The 20,975-nt window shown below is 48.1% G+C and overlaps 1 protein-coding gene and 1 long non-coding RNA gene across 4 annotated transcripts in view; one reads left to right on the forward strand and one right to left on the reverse strand.

Moving 5' to 3' along the window:
* Positions 1 to 9,252: 9,252 nt before the first annotated feature.
* Positions 9,253 to 14,059, reverse strand: LOC309610452. Its single transcript, XR_014233950.1, has 3 exons — positions 13,936 to 14,059; positions 11,421 to 11,669; positions 9,253 to 10,446 (listed from the first exon to the last, which is right to left on the reverse strand). It is a non-coding gene; the product is annotated as an uncharacterized lncRNA (long non-coding RNA).
* A 109-nt stretch (positions 14,060 to 14,168) lies between these two features.
* ST8SIA5 (ST8 alpha-N-acetyl-neuraminide alpha-2,8-sialyltransferase 5) overlaps positions 14,169 to 20,975 on the forward strand; it is a 67,264-nt gene continuing 60,457 nt past the window's right edge. For 2 of the 3 annotated variants that reach the window (XM_082353346.1, XM_082353347.1), the window contains exon 1: positions 14,172 to 14,621. In XM_082353346.1, the coding sequence (XP_082209472.1) occupies positions 14,491 to 14,621 (131 nt within the window). In that variant the 5' untranslated portion in view covers positions 14,172 to 14,490. Of the gene's footprint in view, positions 14,622 to 20,975 lie in introns of all 3 variants that reach the window. The other variant, XM_082353348.1, reaches the window with a different exon arrangement.

Below are 20,975 nucleotides of genomic sequence, written 5' to 3' on the forward strand. Positions count from 1 at the left end.
GGAGGACCATCCTCCCCTTCTACCTTTTATTTGGAGCAGGAAGTAAGCAGCAACTAGGTGTGGCTATGTGACTGGGTTCTGGCCGATGAGAGGTAAGAGGAAGGCGTTGGATGGGAAGGTTCCAGAGCAGGAAGATAGATTGCTGGGGCTCTCCCTTTTGTTCTCCCCTCCTCTTCCTTCTCCGTTATGCTGTCTGGAATGTAGACAGCATGGCTGGTGCTCAAACAGCCATCTTGGACTATGAGACAACATGAGAACAGTAAGAGAAGAGCATGGGTCCCCCATCCACTTAGAGCCACCATCCCACCTCGGGGCTAACTACCTCTGGATTCCTTTTATGTGAGAGAAAAATAAACTCTAATGACCTTGAGAACTGCTATTTTGAGTTTTCTATTATATTGCCACTGAACCTAATTCTAACAGACACAGATCAAGTATGAGGAAATTGTGGGTAAGTATAAGGATGTCAGTAAAGTGATTGACCATGGGGTCCGAGCAAAGTAGGAAAGAAGCCAGGAGGTGGCCGGTACACTGGGAATGGGAACTCCAGCCCCCTTTGGGCACTAACGCAGCAGAGTAGCCTATTGGGGGCAGGAGATCTTTAAGAACGGAAAACAGGAAGTTGTGGTTAGAATTTCGGATTTTATGGTTTCAGAGTCTGCGTGACAAGATGTGGTCATAGTAAGTGCTAAGGTTTCCTAAATACTTCCTGTGCGACCGGCTCCCTTTTAAGTAATTGGTGTGCCTACTCTCACTCTTCACTATAATTCTGGAAGGTAGTTTCTTTTATTAGCCTCTTTCATAAATAAAGAAACTGAGGCTCAGAGAGGTCAAGAAACTAATCTGAGGGGACGAAACTGGTGACTGGCTGGGTTGGCAGTAGAACCCAGGCGGTGTGACTCCAGCGCCCAAGCTCTCAGCCAGCCCTGGCTTCTGCCTTGCACGGCACTGGGGACCACCGGGCAGAGTGGGGAGAAGCGTGTGAGCCCAGAGGGGTGAAGGCCTGCGAGGCTGGCCGGAGGCTGGGTGTGCGAATCTTCCAGCCCGGTGGCAGAAGGTGAGGTGGAGGGGAGGCAGCGAGTCACAGTACCAAGCGCTGAGTCGACAGACCCCTGCCCTGGGCCCTGGGGTTCTGAGGGCTTGGAAGACGACACAGGGCTCTAGCGAGCCAGCACCCTGCAGCGTGAGTCAGATTTCGGCTGAAGCAGAAGAAAGGTAGGCTTTAGAACCAGATGGCCTAGGGTCAGATCCCATGCCCACCTCTTCCTCATTGTGTCACCTTGGACAAGTTACTTAACCTTTTGTGCCTCAGTGTTCTCCTGTGTATGGGCATAATAATAGGTGCTACCTCATAAGACTATGCAGATAAAATGAATTAACACCGGGGAAGCACTATGGACAGCGCCCACACACAGTGAGCGCCCAATACTCTTGCTGCTGCTGTTTCACAGAGCTTCGTGGAGAAGGGTAGGGGCAGGGATAGAGTGGATCAAGGTGAGGAGGGCAGACGGTGAGAGGAGTCCGTCGAGGAACCACGGGGCCAAACCACCTCTCAGGGAAGGCTCTCCTCCTTGTCCTCTGCACATCACTCTGGACGTGTCCCTGGGCCTCCTCTCCTGGGTTACTTGCTTGTCAGCCTCATGTTTATAATATGAGCAACGACCTGACTCCTTCTAAATAAATGTCTGAGCATCTCGGGAAGGGTGAGGAGCTTTCCTCTGAAACTCCCATGGGTTTCTGAACCCATGCCCAGGTATCACTAGGCACCTGTTTCATGATCACTGTCTACATGGTGTTTGTTGGATGATGGCATGAGCTGCCCAGCTTTGCTCATGTGGCCAGGATGGGGCCTGACTTTGGTCCACTGCCCTCCTCATCCGGCCAGGTGACCGGTTTCCAGCCTCGCCCCTGCCCTGGCTGCAGACACTGCCTTGGCCCTGACTGTTTCACATTCCGTCTGGTTCCAGAGGGTCCCACACACTCTGCATGGCCAGTGATTTCCTCACTCATGTCTGCAGTTATTACTAGGCACTGTTGGAACGCAATCCTGCTGAGGGAACTGTTTTTATTAGCAAGTGTCATAAGGTTGGTATTTGTGCATCTGTTTAGGAAACATTCTGGCGAGGCTGAGACAAGTATTAGTGAGGATGACAGCGAGTCTGGGAAAGAACCAGGCATCCCCGGGCCAAAAAAGCACCTGGATGGCTACAGGACTGTGGGCAGGTCAGAATCCCCTCCCCAGTCTCATCATCCCCCAGTCAGGAGGGCTGCAGCTCCAGGCAGTGGCTGGCCCAGCCTCAGAGCCCAGGGTCTACCCTTACCTGTGCTGCTGACCTGCTGTGTGATGATGGGCAAGTCATCTTGCCTCAGTGGGCATCACAGTGTCAATCTGTGAAATAGACATAATGAGTGTCATCTCACAGGGCTTTTAAAAGGCCCAACCAAATGTATAAAAATGAAAGTGCAGTGGCTGTCATATGGGCCACCACGTGTGGAGTGCCAGCACGCACAGGTATTGTGCGGAGTACAGGAACCAGTGGATTTGACCCTCAGGACGGTGTGTGGGCTGGGGTGAGAGAGGCTACGTCTCTTCCAGATTCACAGAGGCTGTGAGCAGAGGAGCTGAGATCTAGATCTTGGTGAGTCTGGCTCCAAACGTCAGGCTGCGCCAGAAGGCACAACAGCCTCAAAAAGTTACCACCACACCCCACCCCCACCCCCGGCTTGTCTGGGAGGCCCGGGAAATGAGGAGAGCAGAAGAGAAGACGGGGCTAGGACAGAGTTGCGAAGAAAAAGGGAGAAAAGGGAAGGATTCCAGATGTTCAGATTGGATTGGGGGCAGCACAAGGAGGGCTCTGGGCGCTGGTGGTTTCTTTTTTTTTCTTAGTGGTAGTTACCTGGGTGTCTTCACTTTGTGATAATTTATGGAGCCGTACACCATGATTTTTACACTTTTCTGTACATATGTTATAGTTTTTTAAAAGGTTAAAAAGAAAAGAGGAACTTTGTAGCATACAGTTAGTACAAATGTATTTTTAAAGTTCATACTCATTATTACTTATGCAGATCTCATCTGCGTCTATTCTAATGACACTAAAAAATTATGTTTAAGAATCTGAAGGTATCCAAGTAAAATCCCCAAGAGCCTGGGTCAATGTATAAATCCCAGAACTGAAATTCTGAGGATCATTGACCCTTCCCTGTGGCTGACTAGCTCCTGACATGGAACCCACCGGCGGTCGTAGGTCATCCTTCCTTCTTCTCCCATCTAGAAGGTGATTTCCTCCAGCTTCCCTTTTATTTAGGTTGACTACAAAACTCAGGTTAGCTAATGAGATGTGAGCAGAAGTGTTATGTGAAACTTCAGAGAATGTCTTTTTTAAAAAAAATTTTTACTGGAGTATAGTTGATTTACAAAGTTGTGTTAGTTTCAGGTGTAAAGCAAAGTGAATCTATTATACATATACATATATCCACTCTTTTTTGGATTCTTTTCCCATATAGGCCATTACAGATTATTGAGAAGAGTTCCCTGTACTATACAGTAGGTCCTTATTGGTTATGTATTTTATATATTGTAGTGTCTATGTGTCAATCCCAATCTTCCCATTTATCCCTCCCTCCCTTACCCCCAGAGAATGTCTTTAAATGGAGAAAGACCTCCATTTCTTTATCTCTTTCCTCATCTTGTTAACTGGACCTTAGATCTGATGGCTGGAGCTCTGGTGTCTATTTTGGAACATGAGGACAAGAGCTACTTCCTTGGAATATTAAAGTGATGAGCTAGAAGGAGCCTGGATCTTCAAAGACTTTTTTGAATGAAGCCATTCTCCTAGTCCTAGATTGCTGTTGGATGTCTGTTATATAATAGAAAAGAATGTATAACTTTATTGGATTTCTGTCCCTCAGAGCTGAACCTGATTCTAACTCATATTCCCCCCATGAAAGACATGATGGCTTTTCCTTGTCCACCTTGGGCCTCACCGTTAACCAAGGAGCTGTTGGGAAGCCAAGTTGTCACTCACCAGCCTGAAAAATACCATTAACCACTTCAAAAGATTAGGCCCTACATGAAAGCTGAATGGACAACCCAAGTCGTATGATCTTAGGGGATCCAGGGGGTCTCCCAACTACCTCTTTCACACACATGGTGCCTGAAATTCTATCTTTATGTATTAATTCATAAGATTATACAGCTATGAGAATTCCTACTCAAATACAAATGATTCTAGTAGGGGTACTATATTATATTACTTCTCACATTAGCATGAAGGCTTTTATCTTAGAAGTAGAGACTGAGTTAGGGAATTTTAAAGATGAATGGGACCTTGGGGGATCATTTAGCCCAGTGTTTTCAAACTATGCTTCAGTAAGCCCATGCCTTTCTATGAGGGTGCCTAGGGAATGCCACTTGGGCTGAGAAGGGGCGCAAGGGGAGGGATGAAGAACACAGAGCACCCTTTTGCTTTGAAGCCAGGATTTTAATGCTGGAAAAAGTTTTAAAAACCAGAGTTCTCTTTTCTTTTATAGGCTCAAAGTCCAAGGTTGCCAATAGGTTAATCAAGCCTGAATTCAGATGGCCAGTTAATGGCAGAGCCAGACCTAGGATTCAGGTTTTTGATGCTTAGGATCACGCTCTTTCCATGATTCCATACTTCCTTAGGTCAGCTTCAGGTGTGTAGTGAGACACAAGACAGGTAATCTTTGGTGGGAGGAAAGTGAAGGGGGAAGATCGTGGTCTGGGCTCCAGTGGGGATGCTGGGGCCAGCAGACAGGCTGGACCCGGGGTGTGAGTGGTCAAGAGCTGACGGGGGAAGAGGAGAGCTGACGGGGGAAGAGGAGAGCCACCGGGGATTCCTGACCACCTTCACAAGTTCGTTAGGACTCAACTCTCCCTCTATCTCTAGCCATAGTAAGTACTGCTGTCTAGAGTTGTACAGCTTTATAGTTTACAAAATGCTCTTACAGCTTTACATTTAACCTTCACAGACCTACCTCCTTTGAGGGGTAGGTATTATATTTTCTGGTTTACATATGAGGATACCAGTGGGCTAGAGAAAGTAGCTGTCTCTCCTGAGCTCACAGAGCTGTGACCTAAAGCGTGTCACCTTCTGACTCCCCATCCCTAGCTCTTTCCCACCATCCAACAGCATCCCCACACTCCAGGGCACTCTCAGCCACTCTCTCCCGCCTGGCAGGCTTTGCAGCCAAACACCAGGGCGTTCAGAAAACAAACATAATCTGCTTCCTCACTTGTAAGTTGGCCGACCCGTTGCCTGGCTTCTCTCTTTTCCTATGAGCTTGGTGACTGTAGCCATGGGTGTAGCACCAGTAAACCAGTAACATGTGTTGGGGGCTGGGGGGATGGGCAGGAGACAGAGCCCTGCCCAGCACGGGTGATGCTGTACATGGTTCTGAAATGGCATTTCTGGGACGTTGAAGGGGCACAGGTCCCTACTCTCTCATTTCTTTTTTTCTCAGCACTACTCGGTCACAGCAACAGTGTCCTATTAAAAAGAGGAAAAGGGAAACATAAGTGAAAAAAAAAATGCTGCTCTTGGTGGACACGGCAATTGACTCTCCAACATTCATTCCTTCTTCTACTCTGTAGCAGCAATGTGGTTTCTGGAATTGACCCCAGCTCTTGGGGAGGGTTCTTAGTAGACTAAGTCAACTATGATAACACCATTGCCTTGTCAGTGATTGGTTCAAGGACCCAGATGTAAACCAACCCCGTGCATGGCATCCGTCCAGTGATTATTATGGGTCCCAGGTTGGGGGAGAGTGTCTTTCTCTTTCTTCCTCTCTCTCTCTTTCTCTCTCTGTTCTGCTAATGTCTCAGTTATTGCTGACAGCCACTATATAACCATGAGGACAGCCATGCTTAGGAAGAAACCTATACTTTACATGGCAGAGCTAAAGATAGAAAGAACCTGGGTTCTAGAAATACTGGTTAGCCAATTGTTGATCCCACCTCACCTCTAGCTTTTCTGTTATGTGGGAACATAAATTTCCCTATGGCTCCTGTTACTTTACTCAAAAGCTCTTAACTGGTGCACTGACCTTCAAGACACAAGATTTATTATCTCCAGAAGTGAGATGGAGTCTCAGCAAGCAGCCCATATTCATGCTCAGTGGTTCCTGATGACCAGGGGCATGTATTTATGGTAGAGCTGCTCAAAGTTAGAGGGCATTCTATGCATGGGAATGTCATCCTGTGATCTCCAGGCTGCACTTCAAGGATAAATGAATCTGTGCTAACCTGTTGACAATGGATAATGGATTAACATGTTATAATCTATCAGGCCTTTGTAGACATAATGCCTGAACGCAGGGGAATGCCTTTTACAGTGACTCTTATGTCAGTGGAGTAGGGCTTTTGCATGGGGCTCTGCCTATCACATGGTGTGGACCAGGGGCACACCTACAGCCTGTGGGCCAGCTCTGGTCATGCCCATTCGTTTCTGTATTGGGCAACGGCAGAGCTACCTGCAACAGAAGGGGTATGGCCCATGAAGCCTACAGAATCTGGCCTTTCCAGTAAAAGCTTGCTGACCCCTGGTATACAGCACCGTCTGCTTGGCCTGTAAGTAACAGTGGTCTGGGCAAACCCACCACATAGCAAGGCCAGGCCATCCTACTGGTGACTATGCCTGTGGACGAGGCTCTGTTTTCAGGGTCTTCAGGCAGAATACATCAATCCTGTTGTTTTTCACATGAAAGTATTGACAAGAAAACATTACAAGAAGTTTCCTTTAAAGAGTCCTGTTTCCACTAACTCCTATTATAACGTCAGATCCATGTTCCTCCAGAAAACCACTCTCCATTAGGTTGCACTGAAGACACAGGAGGATGTGGTCAAGGTGCTGCTCACCTGAAGGTTTCTTCCCAGTTCTCTCTGTGCAGCTCTCCTGGGACTGGCCTTTGTTACAGGCACAGACGATACTTCACATTACATGTCCTTCCATCAGGAGCACTGAACCAAAGCTATCAGAGCCTTTCCCAAGAGCAGGGCTTTAAAAGGGAGGGGGAAGAGAGGGTTTGTGTACCAGGAACCAGAGGGAGCCCTGGGAAGTGAAAAAAAAAAAAAAGTGTATCAGAGACAGGCTCTGAGCTGTCCCAGTGTACAGTGGACCTGCTCCGAGCATGCTTACCGATTTCCATGAATAGCAAATGAGCTGGATGGTGAAGCACTGACTACGGTGACAGCTTTCATGCAGCAGTGAGCCTGTGCCTCTACTCCTTGCCTGCTCCCCTGGAAGGGGCAGAGAATGCCTTCTCAAGTTGGTACAGTAATGAGAGATCCATGGTGGGGCTGCCTGCCAATGGGGTGTGGGGCGCTGCAGCAGTGGGGAGGGGTCTGATGTTGGCAGGGAGCAGGAAGATAAGCTGTCACATCCGTGTCTTTGCAGGCATTTCTCCCTCAGACTGTTCTCCCCCAACCTGCAGATTGATTTATCTAAAATGCAAATCTGAGCATATCATTCCCCTACTTAAAATCTTGCAACAGTTCCATGGACAAAGTCCCAGCTCCCTGTGCTCTGGCTCCTGCCACCCCGCAGCCTCATCTCCAGCCACACTGTGCCGGCTGTGCCACGTCTGCTGCTGCCCACAGGGCTCCTCTGCCCAGCGTGTCTCGTCCCAGTGCTCTACCTGGCCAACCTCCTTACCTGTCTCAGTTCATGTCAAACACCGCCTCCTCTGGACATCTTCCTTGCCATTCGGCCCCTGCCCACCTCCCCACCCCTGACACCCCGATTTGGGTTTACAGTCACTCTTATCCTGCTCTAGGGTGCTGTGTGTCTGTCCTCACTGCGCTGTGAGCTCCTTTAAGGGCACAGACTATGACTTACTGATCTCATTTCCCTGGCATGTCATACAGTACCAAGAACATGGGAGCACCTCCATCACGGCTACCAAACATCTGGAGCTTTTAGGACCCAGGATGGCGGGTAAATGACACGTGCTCTGCTGTGGCCATGGCTTTAGGGCTGGGAACCTCCCCTGGTGCTTTAGAAATGGATGATCACAGGGGAGCAGTCATCCTTTTCCATTTCTTAGGTACCTAAAGAACATTAAACATTTCTAGGCAGCTACATTGATAGGCATTTTTTGAAATTCTAGCATTATACAGACCAGCAGCAAAATGTGTCTCGGGGCCAGCCCTGGGTTGTAATGAAAAACGTTCAGCTGAATTTGTCAATGCTCTTCCTCAAAGGACAGGACCTGATCCCAATGTTTCTACCCCAGGACTCTGCCTTTAAGGTGAGCAAAGGAGATCCCAGGTCCCTTTTTGGCCACCATGTCACCTAAATGTGTTCGTTTTTTGGCTGCGCTGCACGGCTTGTGGGATCTTAGTTCCCCAAGCAGGGACTGAACCCGGGCCCTTGGCAGTGAAAGTGCGGAGTTCTAACCACTGCATCGCCAGGGAATTCCCTCTAAAAGTGTTCTGAGTGACCTTATTATAAACCATGTAGCTGTATCTATCTGTGGGAATATGACATGCCCGAGGTAGAAATGAATCTCTCTGCGCTGCAATGCCCTGGATGCACAAACTATTATGGAATAATAATAACGTCTCTACCTTTTGAAGCAAACTGGATAAACTGGGGCAAGTGCAGGAGAGAAATACCTGTGTAAACAAAAAATGTTGCCCGTCTTTCCAGTTCTACAAGGATAAAGCCATTAGCCACTGCAGTGACCCACCGACAGTGAGCCCTGAAGAAAATTCAGGATGGAGAAAAACAGGAAGCATTCTGTGCTTTGGATATACTGGCGCCTAGATAGTTAAGATGCGTATCTAAAGAAAATTTTCAAGTGATCCCAGATTCTTGCATCTTCCCATACATAGAAAAGCACTCAAATCGTTAACTTGAAATGTCTGTTCTTTGTGATTAGCAATCATCTTTTGATGTTTGACTATATGTTTTTTCCAGTAAAAAAAAATTCATGTATCCTGGCTCCTCCTTTACCTCTTTGGCATAGTTCCTTAGAGCTGTCTGAGAGGCTGTCTCCTGGGCTATAGTCCTCAGTAAGGTCCCTGAATAAAACTTAACTCACAACTTTATGTTGTGCATTTTTCTTTCAGTTGACACCTGGGAGGTGGTGCTGAGACAGAAGAAGGATGTTTCTCAGGTTGGAGATGTGAAGGCCAAAAGGTAACTTCATATCCATGTTCAAGATTATTTCATAAATTATTTAGAACAAAATTCATACTTCATAAGGGAACTGAACAAGGAGTTTAAGTTATAGTTACAGTCTACAATAATAATTTATTGAAAACAAGACTGATGGCACAGAGTCCAGTGTCTGAAGCTGCCCATGCAAGTGGCAAACCCTGGCTCTCTGGATTACGAGGCCATCCCTGGGCATTTCTAGTCAGTGGCCACAAGACACCTTCATCCCAGACAAAGTGTCCCCAAACCACAAATCTGCCTTGTTCATACAAATATAAAGATGCACAAGAACGGCATGTTCTTGTCACAAACTCCTTGAACACATGGGTGGAATGCCACTTACATAATCTGGCAGGCTGCAGTTGTGCCGTTTGTTATAAAACCCAGCTTTCTTTTCTTTTTTTTCATCAAAATTAAAAACCTTTTGTTTTAAAGGAAAAAAATCAAGAAAGTAAAAAGACAACCCATACAACAGGAGAAAAGTTTTGCAAATTATATATCTGATAAGGGACTTTTTTTTTTTATAGTGGATGTATTTTTAAAAATTTTTTATTGGAGTATAGTTGCTTTACAATGCTGTGTTAGTTTCTACTGTACAGAAGTGAATCAGCTATACGTATACATATATCCCCCCTTTTTTGGATTCCCTTCCCATTTAGGTCACCGCAGAGCACAGAGTAGAGTTCCCTGAGCTTTACAGTAGGTTCTCATTAGTATCTATTTTATACATAGTATCAATAGTATATATATGTCAATTCCAATCTCCCAATTCATCCCACCACCCCCCTTTCCCCCTTGGTAAACCCAGCTTTCTTAAACCAGTAGAAACCTCTAAGATCTTTTCCAAATAGGAATCTTTCCATTTTCTATTGGAGACAACGCTCACAGCATGAGTAATGCCCATCAGTTATCAGTTATTTAGCAGATTGTGCCAGTGTTGACATTTATTCTTGGCTTAATTGTGCATGAGTGTGTGTTTTAAACAATGATGCAGCTGTCCCCATTCCCGGCAATTAGGATATAAAAATGGTGTTCGCTGAATCTGGCAGAGGGACCAGTTCTCCATGTGTTTACTCTTTTGTTTGCAAGGCCTTCTGAGTATTTGCTGCAATTCTACAATCATAAGATCAATTTGGCTTAAAATAGAACCATGTTTCCATTAATAGAAACAACAGGGACTGCAGACCTCCATGTTTCAAGATCTTCAGACTCTTGACTCCATCATAGATGCTTGCGATTGTGTGTATGTGAAAGACACTTCTTTGACTTCCTGTGGAGACAGGTTTAAAATGCCATTAGGATCAGAAGAGCAGTGTCAGCAGAGATCTGGACTATTGCTAATCATCTGCAGAGTATCAAGCGATCCAAATACCTCCCATATGTAAGTTCCAGGGCCCCAGTGGACACCAAAATCCACCAGTGCTCAAGTCCCTTACATAAAATAGCATAGTATTTGCATAAAACCTATGCACATCTCTAGATTACTTATATTACCTACTACAATGTAAATGCTATGTAAACATTTGTAAATACAGTTTAAATGCTATGTAAATAATTGCTGGTACACAGCAAATTCAAATTTTGCTTTTTGGAACTTTCTGGAGTTTGGATTTTTTTCCAAATATTTTCAATCTCTGGTGGGTTGAATCTGAGGATGTGGAACCTGTGGATATGGAGGGCCCACTATATTGCCATGAGATTCTATCTATGGCTAAAGCCAGCATCAATATTCTTCGCTGCTGATTCATGCAGGTGACCAGGCCATTGAGGAGAGACAGTATCCAGGGTTTAAAGCTGTTATTTTCTCTTGACTATTTTGGCTCTTGGCTTGGTAGGCTTTTTGCTATTAGATTAGCTAGTTAGTATCAGCTAGGATGGGACCAGTTCCTTATTTGGTCATGGCAAGTCTGAATAAATTACCTATGAAAAAATAACTTATCCCTTTGGAAACTGTTTAGCAGTAGTCACTAAAGCTGAGCATAAGTACTCCATGCCCCAGCAGTTTCACTTCTAAATCCTGATAGCCAACAGATACGCACGCATATATTCACCAAAAGACATGCACTGGAACGTTCATGGCTGCAACTACGCAGACGTCCGTCAACAGGAGAATGGATAAACAAGTTGCACTACAGTCCAACAATGGCATACTATAAACTGAACTCCAACACACAAGGCATTAGTTTTCTGTTGCTGTGAAACAAATTACCACAAACCTAGCAGCTGCAATCAACACACACTTACCAGCTCACAGTTGTGCTAGTCTTAAATCTGGGCCCGGTGTAGCTGGGTTTTCTGCTGAGGGCCTCACAGGCTGAAGTTAAGGTGTAGGTGCTGAAGCTCAGGATCCTCTTCCAAGTTCATTTGGGTTGTTAGCAGAATTCGGGCCCTTTTTTGTGACTGGAGGACTGAGGTCCCTATTTCCTTGCTGCCTGTCACCAGGAGCCAATGTCAGCTCCTAGAGGCCATCTGTATCCATGTGGACCCCTCAATCTTCAAAACCAACAATGAAGAATTTCCCTTGTGTCAATTCCTCTCATACTTCATTTCCCTTTCAACAGAAAAAGCCCCATCCTTTTTCAGGGCTCATGTGATCAGGTCCACTGAGAACAATCTCCATACCTTAAAGCCAACTGATTTGGGTCTTAATTACATCTGCAAAATGCCTTTACAGCAGCACCTAGATTAATGTTCAATTGAATAACTGGGAGAGGCTGTGAGTACAAGAGAGGATGAGGAATCTTGGGGGCCATCTTAGAATTCTGCCTACCACACAACAGGGATGAATCTCACAGTCAATGGTGGGCAAAGGCAGTCAGACATGAAAGAACATATAATGTATGATTCCATTTCCATCTTCCATAAAATGCAAGAAAAGGAAGCACTGATCTTTGGTGTTAGAAGTCAAATGGTGGTTATTCTTGAGTGTGTAGTAACTAGAAAGCTGCAGGAGGAGATTCTGGGGGACTGATAATGTTTTTGTTTCTTGATCTGTGTGCGCCGATTACATGGTGTATTTAACTTGTGAAAACTCAGCAAGCTGTACAATTTTACAATAATTTGGATTTATTATTTTAAAATAGACTCGTTTGGTTTTTCCAGGGAAGCATGCATCCAAAGACAGCTATAAGTGTTGGTACCTGATGTGAGTGGAGAATAAGCAGGAAAGGAAAGGAAACAAGAGAGTGTCTTGCCTGGCGTGATGGTGATATACCTTATGCACACTGCGGGCAAGGGCCAACTAATGAAGAGCTAGGACTCTGTTAACTTGAGCCTGCGTGCTGGACCTGCTACATAATTTATGTGGCCCATTGCAAAGTGAAGTACTGGGCCTCCTTTTTCAAAAATTGAGAATTTGAAGACAGTAAGAGTGGAACGTTAAGCCAAGGCTGAGGGTGTGGGTTATGGCACTGGTCCCACTCCCTGGAAGCCAACCCTGCCTGTGGGTGTGGGAGAAAGAGCTACCTCTTGGATTCCAGTCTTTGAGCTTTGAACCTATTGACTGTAGACTGGGTTAGCCGGAGCCTAGGAGGTGCTAACTCATTAGTATATGCAAAAGCAAGCACTTTGATGTGCAAGACACCGATCAAATGTGGGGATTATAATAATAATGGACCATCTAAATGTTTATGTATTATTTCTTTCGTTGGCTAAAACGCCTACTGGCAACCTCATGGATAATAGGCATTTGATACATAGATAGCACAGGGTCCACTTTCACCTTGTAAATTAGCATGAATTCCAAGACATTGGTGGAACCCTAATCATGAGATTTAACCATGTGTTCTTTGGTCTTTTCAGTTCAAAGAGCAAACTATTAAATGCCGAGACCAGAATATTGGAGTCTGGGCACTTCACCGTCAAAGTTCTTTTTCTTGCTGAGAGGTTCGAGTTCCAGTCAAGTTCCAAGTTGAAGCCCCGACCTGACTCTAGAACCTCCCCGACTGGCTGGAGGGCCCTGGGAAGGGGCGCCCTAGAATCATTCAGTGAGGGCTACTTGGTGACCGCCGGGGGCACGTGACTCCCAGGCGGTGGAGACTCGCAGCGCCAGGCTGCCAGGGCTGTGGCTGGGCGTGCGGGGTGGGGTGCGGGGGGAGGGGAGGAGGGGGGAGCACAGTTCGGGGTTAGGATTTCTGATGCGGTACGGCTTTGGCATTGCATTTCTGTTTATTTTTCCCTGGTGTGCACCCTTGACGCACAGACCTTTCTAGACAGTGACTTACTAAAGCTTTGGGGGACAGTGGCTCCCGAAGGCGGCCAGCTGCCTGACCTAAGATTTATGAGTGGTTCCAAGGATGAGACAAGGTCCCAGTGTCTCGGTGACAATGAGGTCTTTCTTTGACGAACAAGCGGGAGCTGCGGCTGGAGAGTGGGAGGAGGCCTGTGGCCCTGGCGGAGAGCCCCTGAATCTCCTCCCTGCTGGAGTGGGGCGCCCGGGACGCGGGCGGGCGATCCCGCAGGCCATCAGCATGCAGGAGCCGCGCGCTCCGTCCTTGAAGGGCTACCCGGCTGACCTTGCTCCGCTTTCTCCGGAGAAATCTCCCCGAGAGCGCGAGGACGCGGCCGCGGCGGTGACTCGGTGCCTTGCGCGCCGCATGCAAATGCTCCCCTCCAGCCAGCCCAGCTCTGCAGCCGCGGTTTCCCTTCCTGCCTCCTTTTTAAATTCCACGATTCAAACCCGGCATTTTCAGCTCCACCCCTCCCCCTTTCCATCGCCAGCCTGTCTTCAACCAGACTGTCCGGGTGTTTTGTCCCCTACCTCCCATCTGCAGAACTGAAGGCCGACCTTCGCGCTCCCTCCCTGCGGGCCCGGGGATCGGACGTGGCCCGCCAGGGCCAGGCACTGCGCTCGAAGACCGATCCGGAGCCCGGCCGGAGGGGGCGGTGTGCGGCGCTCTCGGGCGCACAGGCGGACCTTGCCCGTGCCCCGCTCCCCATTGGTCGCCACCTCGGCAGGAGGGGCCGCCCGCGCTCAGGGCACCTGGCGTCGCCCCTCCGCAGGGAAATCGGAGGCTGCCGGGCGCGGACGCCGGGAGGGAAAGGCATCCGGAGGGAAGGCTCGGGGCCGCTGTCGAGTTCCCAGAGGCCTGCCCTGTTCTGCCAGCCGCCCCACCGCGGGCGATGCTCGGATGCCCCTGCTACGGCTTCGCCAGAAGGAAACTTTGCCCGGAGAAGTCCCCCACCCTCCTGACCGCGCGGAGAGGCGCCTGGTGGGCCGCGCGCCCCCGGGGGCCCCGCAGCCCCGCGCGTGATTGCGGGGGCCCCCAGGCGCCTGGCGCACGCCGCGCCCCGCCGTGCGCGAGCGGCCGCCAGGATGCGCTACGCGGACCCCTCGGCGAACCGGGATTTGTTGGGGAACCGGACTTTGCTCTTCATCTTCATCTGCGCCTTCGCCTTGGTGACCTTGCTGCAACAGATCTTGTATGGCAGGAACTACATCAAGAGGTAAGAAAGTCCGAGCGCGGGTCGGGGTGCGCGGAGCCCGCGGGTGAGTCCCCAGGTGGCGGCCGCAGCATCCGCCTCGGCGTCCCCGGGGTGAGCGACCGTGGGGTCTGCATTTAGCCTGGAGCACCGCCGCGTTAGGTTCGGGTCACCGCGCTCCGAAGCGCATCTCTCCTCCCAGCTAGAGGAGAACGCCTGCCCAGCGCTGGCCGGAGGCGCCCAACAACTTTGTTCTGTTGTGAAAAATGCGGGACAGGTTGGAGTTCGGAGCGGCCAAGCTGACGATAAATCCATGTGAATGCCCTGAGCGGCCGCAGGGGTCAGATCGGTGTCCCCAAATCTACAGCGCCATGGCCATTTGGTTGGAGGGGAGGCTGCCGGGTGTGGAGGGCTCAAAATCGGATAGGGTTACCACTCTAGTCCTGAACTTTTGTGGGGGCCCTTAGGGGAAAAAGCATATTGTTCCCCGCAGGAGTGCCGGGTTAGGTTGGGGGGATAATGGACTAGGACGACGCGACAGAGATAGTGAATCCTTGTAAACCAGTAACCACTGGATCTGTGAAACTCACAACCTGATCCCTCTGAAACAGATGGTTCTTTCTCATCCTTACGCAGAAGGTCAGAGCTGCAGCAGAAGTTAACCCTCCCCTCCTGGGCCCTCCTCCCACCCCACCTCATCCACGGGCAAACTCCATTAAGAGATAGAGCAGTAGGAGGTGTCACTCAGAAACTCGGGCCCAGCCTCAGTCCCTGTGTGTGCGGAAAATATACGGAAATGCCAACCGTTTTCTTCTGCCTGCCCTGCTGGCTGAGGGGAACAGCTTCGGGTTACTCTGCCTGGTTTCAGGGCTTGGGGAGAGGGCTGCCCTAGGATCCTCCCATTTCAGAGCCTCTTTTGGAAAGAACCCGCCTCTCTTTTCTGCTGGAGGTTTTTCCTTTGCTGTCAGTTGTCTTCCTACTCTCGCTGCCCCTCCCCGGCGAGGCTGATAGAAAACAAAATGCCTGGCTAGCTATATAAACATCCCGTCTTCTCTAAACTTCTAAATACTAAAACAGTTGTTCTCTTTTCATCCTTTGGATTCCACATCAGTCATTTGTGCCCCTAGTCTGGGCGGCAGTCAGGGATGGGAGAGTGACGTTGCTGCCGGGCCTTGGCTCACAGAAGGAAAGCCAAGCAGTTAGGCCATTTTCCGCTCCATGTCCCAGAGCTGGGTAGGATGAGGCCCCTTGGCCAGGACATTTGTTTCCAACCAGCCACTGCTCCTGACCTTCCCAGAGAGCGTTTTTCTCTGGTTGAGGGCAGCTGACGAGCTCTGCCTGGTGCTGGTATCTTTAAAGGATATTTTCAGAGAGTCTCCCGGCTTGCTGGAGCCCATTGGGCCTGCTGCCCCCCAGAGATGACCCTGCTGGGCCCCAAATGGCCTGCTTGCTGCACTTGCTCCTCAGCAGGATGGCTCTGGGTTCCTATCCCCTGCTGGCACCTACCCAGAGCTGCCGGGGCTGCCGGGATCATTGCCGCCTCGTCAACAGTGGGAGGATATCCGTGCCCACGGCAAACGGCAGCTCAGCTTCTGAGTGCTTGCCCCGGCAGGCCCTCCCTGATCTTGGAGTTCAGCGGGCGTACCAGTTGCATCCCATCCTCTCACACGGAGACCCTGAGCCCCTCAGTCTCAGAGGCCACCTCACAGGCCTCACTCCAGGGACTGGATAAATCCAATCAAGCAAGCAAAAGTTGCATGTATTCAATCCTGGCAGGGCACCATGGGGTCTTTAAAGAAGATGATGTGGTCCTGGTGTCCAGGGGGCTTGATGTCTACTTGGGGAAACACAACGGCCACAAATGAGATAGGAATGAGCGTTGAAATGTTTAAGGCGGGAGGCACCACTGGGCTGGAGCTGTTAGGGAAGACTGCCCGGAGAAGGCTTGACCTGAGTGGGCCCGTGAAGGAAGGAGAAGCTTTGGGCAGGTGAGCGGAAGTGCACATCAGGAACCGAAGAGCGCAGGAGCAAAGGTGAGGAGATGTGGCACTGCCTCCTCGCACCTCTCCCAGGTTGACCCTACCTGTGCTGTCGCACTTGGCTTAACCTTTGGTTAGCTGCTTCTGGAGGCTGTCCTGACCTTGAACTAGGTTGCGGCTGCCACATCGGAGCACGAATAGCACCTGCTCCCCTATCTTGTTTCCTACACATCTCATCACTGTAATGAATCGACTTGATGGGATTATTGGTCTGTCTCCTGTGTAGAAACACTTGAGTGTTCCTCCAGCAGATGTCCTGGAACAGCCTGCATCAGAGTCACCTGCATGGCCATTGAAATGCAGATTCCCGGGCCCCTCTCTGGCGGTGGGATCCAGTAACCTGCTTTTTTTAACAAGCTCCTCAGATGATTTGTAACAAGTCCTCTCTGCTGCTCTAGGTCCGTGGTTGTCAATAGAGGGCAGTGTTGTTCCCCAGGCAATGCCTGGAGACACTTCTGCTTGTCACAGTGGGGAGAGGAGAGCATCTGACATCTCGCAGGCTGAGGACAGGGATAGGGCTAAAGATGCTGCAATGCATGGCCCGTCCACGACAAAAGCCTTATCCAGCCCCAAATGTCAGCAGTGCTGAGGGGGGGGAAACCCTACTCTAGATGAAAATTCCATGAGGTAGGGGTTCAGTCTGTTTTGTCCGCAGCTGTACCCTGAGTGCCAAATATGGTGCCTGGCACATAGTAGGTTCTCAAAATATTGGGTAATGAAGAAACGATTGAAAGTGGTGTGTGCGTGCACACGGGCAGGGGTAGTGATCACAGGGACATAGTGAAGACGTGGATCCCACTGGCGTAAGGGGGAGTGTAGGGAAGGAGGGGACAAACGTAATATTGGGTCAGCGGCTTCAGTGAAGTGCTTTGCAGATTGGGAAGGACAGTTGGAACTTGGTTCATTGGCCATAGGGAGCCACATGTGACCCTTGAGTAGAGTAGGGATGTGATCAAAGCCTTTTAAGGAAGGGGTAGAGAAAGGGAGAGAAGGGGAGGCTGTTGTCACAGCCTGGTCAGAAGTGAGAACGTGGTGCTGGGGGCAGGTCTACTTTGGAGCCAGGGATTCATTTGTCCATTCTTTGCTTCTGTGCTGAGCTGTGTGGATGCATTCGGCAGAGCCTTCATTGTTTGATGTGACACAAAGAGCTCAGGGGCACAAAGAGGGCCAGCTGTTCCGGTGAGAATCAGGGACAGATTACACCAGAAGGAAGTGGGGGTGTGAGTCAGTCTGCATTCTTTCTTTGGGCCCCTGGCTTCGCCCTCCCGGAAGGGGACACTTCCGGGAAAGGGAGTGGAGGGGAGACGGAGGGGAGGAGGAGGGAGGAGGAGAGGAGGAAGGTGGGGCAGCGCAGGTGGCTTAGCGGGCTCAGGGTCTCTACAGGAGAAGGTGCGCTGTATGTGGATTAGGAGGGAAAGGCAAGAAACAGAGCTGTGAAGTTTGCCCTTGGTGCTTCTTGGCTCCACATCTGTTCTTGATTGAACAAATCCTTAACGAAGATTTCCTACATGCTGAACACCACAATGGTGTGCAAGACAGACACAGCCCAGGGTTCTCGGGAGCTCACAGTCTATGGGGAAGACAGAAGGACACATAACACATACACAAGCCACACTGGAGGTGTGGACAAGGAACTCTAAGGATGTGGAGGGAGCCATAGTGAATCAGGGTATCTTCAAGGTGCAGGGAGGCATTTGAAGGAAGTCTTAAGGAAAGGGGAATGACCCCTAAGAACATGGGAATGTGGAAGGATGGGGGAAGATACCCAGGTTGAACAACGGTAGAAAGGTGCAACGGAGACTTGAGTAATTCTTCATACCTCATATATAGCTGGGGGGCAGGGTGGGGCAGGGTGAGGCAGGCTGGGCCGGGTTATGGAGAACTAAGTGGGAAATATGTGAGAAGGAGCTTGTCTGGAGCAAAGAGGGTAACAAGTTCGAGTCTAGATCTGCTCAGACACTGCAAGGCAATCCACTTGGAACTCTCCAGCAGCTCATTGGAAAGGAGCTCGGGAACTGTGGGTGGACCAGAGCCAGACTAACAATGGAGATTTTGGAGTCGCCAAGCATCAAAATCAGCATTTTTCCAACTTTTATGATTGTTATCCACAGTTAAGAAATATGTTATACCCAGAGATCCAGGGCACACTCACATACACATCCAACTGCATTTTGTGAAAGAATATTTGGCCTTATTATGAGAAATTCACTTTAATATTTTCTATTCTACTTCATTAAATAATTCTGTTTCACTTCATTTAAAGCATAAATTCAGCCTTAAAAAGGAAATTCTTTTTTTAAAATTTTTATTGTGGTATAGTTGTTTTACAAAGTGTGTTAGTTTCTACTGTACAAAAAGGACATTCTGATGCATGCTACAGCATGGACGAACCTTGAAGATGTTATGCTAAGTGAAATAAGCCAGTCACAAAAGGACTAATATTGTATGGTTGCACTTATATGAGTAGTCAAATTTATAGAGACAAAAAGCAGAATGGTTGCCAAGGGCTGCAGAGTGGAGGAATAGGGAGTAAGTGTTTAAGGAGTACAGAGTTTCAGTTTGGGAAGATGAAAAATTTTGGAGATAGAAGATGATGATGGTTGCACAACAATGTGGTTGTGCTTAATATTGCTGGGCTGTACACTTAAAACAGTTAAAATGGTAAATTTTATGTTATGTATATTTTACTGCAGTAATTTTTTTTTTAAATTCTGGGGGCAAACCACTGAATTGATTTTATAATCTGTTGGTTGAAACCCTTAGTTAGAAAAACACTGGCCTGTGTGATGGAATTGGATGAAATCACCCAGGAGAGAGCAGAATGAAAGATGAAGATGGGCAGGGAGGGGCACAGAGGAGAGCCTCGAGGGGTGCCTGCACCTAAGGGCTTGAGAGAGGAGAGCTGGCCGGAAGCTGTGGCCGCAGAGAGGTGCAGGGGAGGGAGGAGACGGAGGTGTTGAGGAAACTAGGGATAAGGGCACCAGGCTGAGAGTGGGCACCTGTGACTTGCACTGCAGAGGGATCAGGTATGAAAGGGCCAGTCGGGGTTTGGCACTAGAGGTAAGGGAGGTCTTGGGGTGAATGTTGGGGACAGGGCCAAAAGAAGGATTTTCTAGAATGAGGGCATGGAAATTGTCCCCTCTTCCTTTGAGCCCTCCACTGCTCCAAATTCCCTTCGTTAGTGCTAAAATCTTCACATAAACTCATATCCCTGGAGTGTTAAGGACTTCAGTTACTCATACTTTAACAGAGGGGCAGGGAAAGGGCAATGTTTCTGTTCTTTTGTTTGTTTTTTTTAAGGTAGAAAGGACATTGTGTGATCTGGTCGCAACCTGCCTTTTAAACTTAATCTCAGAGGACGACTAGATAGGCATGGGCCTTGAATGCCCTCCTTCACTGTCTCTCAGTGGAGCTTTATAATTCTCCACAAAGAATTTGAACATTTTTTGTTAGATTTATCTCTAGCTGCATAGTTTTTACTGCTATTGTAAAAAAAAATCTTTAAAAAATTATATTTTCTAACCATTTGTAGCTAGTATAAAAAATAAGTTTGATTTCTTTGTATATTGATTTTATAATCAGCAAGCTTGAGGATAATAATAATAATCAACACATAATAATAATAATTTATCTGTAGAGTCTTCTGGGATTTCTTTGTAGACTTTTTTTCCCCTTTCATTACAACCATCATACCTTTTTTTAAAAATTAATTTTTATTGGAGTATAGTTGCTCTACAATGCTGTGTTAGTTTCTACTGTACAGCAAAGTGAATCAGCTATATGTATACATATATCCCCTCTTTTTTGGATTTCCTTCTCATTTAGGTCACCACACAGCACTGAGTAGAGCTCCCTGAGCTATACAGTAGGTTCTCATTAGTTATTTATTGTATACATAGTATCAATAGTGTATATATGTCAATCCCAATCTCTGAATTCATCCCCCCCCTTTCCCTCCTTGGTGTCCATACGTTTGTTCTCTATGTCTGTGTCTCTATTTCTGTTTTGCAAACAAGATCATCTATACCATTTTTCTAGATTCCACATATGTGTTAATATATATTTGTTTTTCTCTTTCTGGCTTACTTCACTCTGTATGACAGTCTCTAGGTCCATCCACATCTCTACAAATGACCCAATTTCGTTCCTTTTTATGGCTGAGTAATATTCCATTATATATATGTACCACATCTTCTTTATCCATTCCTCTGTTGATGGACATTTAGGTTGCTTCCATGTCCTGGCTATTGTAAATAGTGCTGCTATGAACATTAGGGTGCATGTGTCTTTTTGAATATGGTATATGTCCAGTAGTGGGACTGCTGGGTCATATGGTAGT

This window comes from Balaenoptera borealis (genome assembly GCF_965194805.1).
Source record: "Balaenoptera borealis genome assembly, chromosome: 14".
Classification (NCBI taxonomy): Eukaryota; Metazoa; Chordata; class Mammalia; order Artiodactyla; family Balaenopteridae; genus Balaenoptera; species Balaenoptera borealis.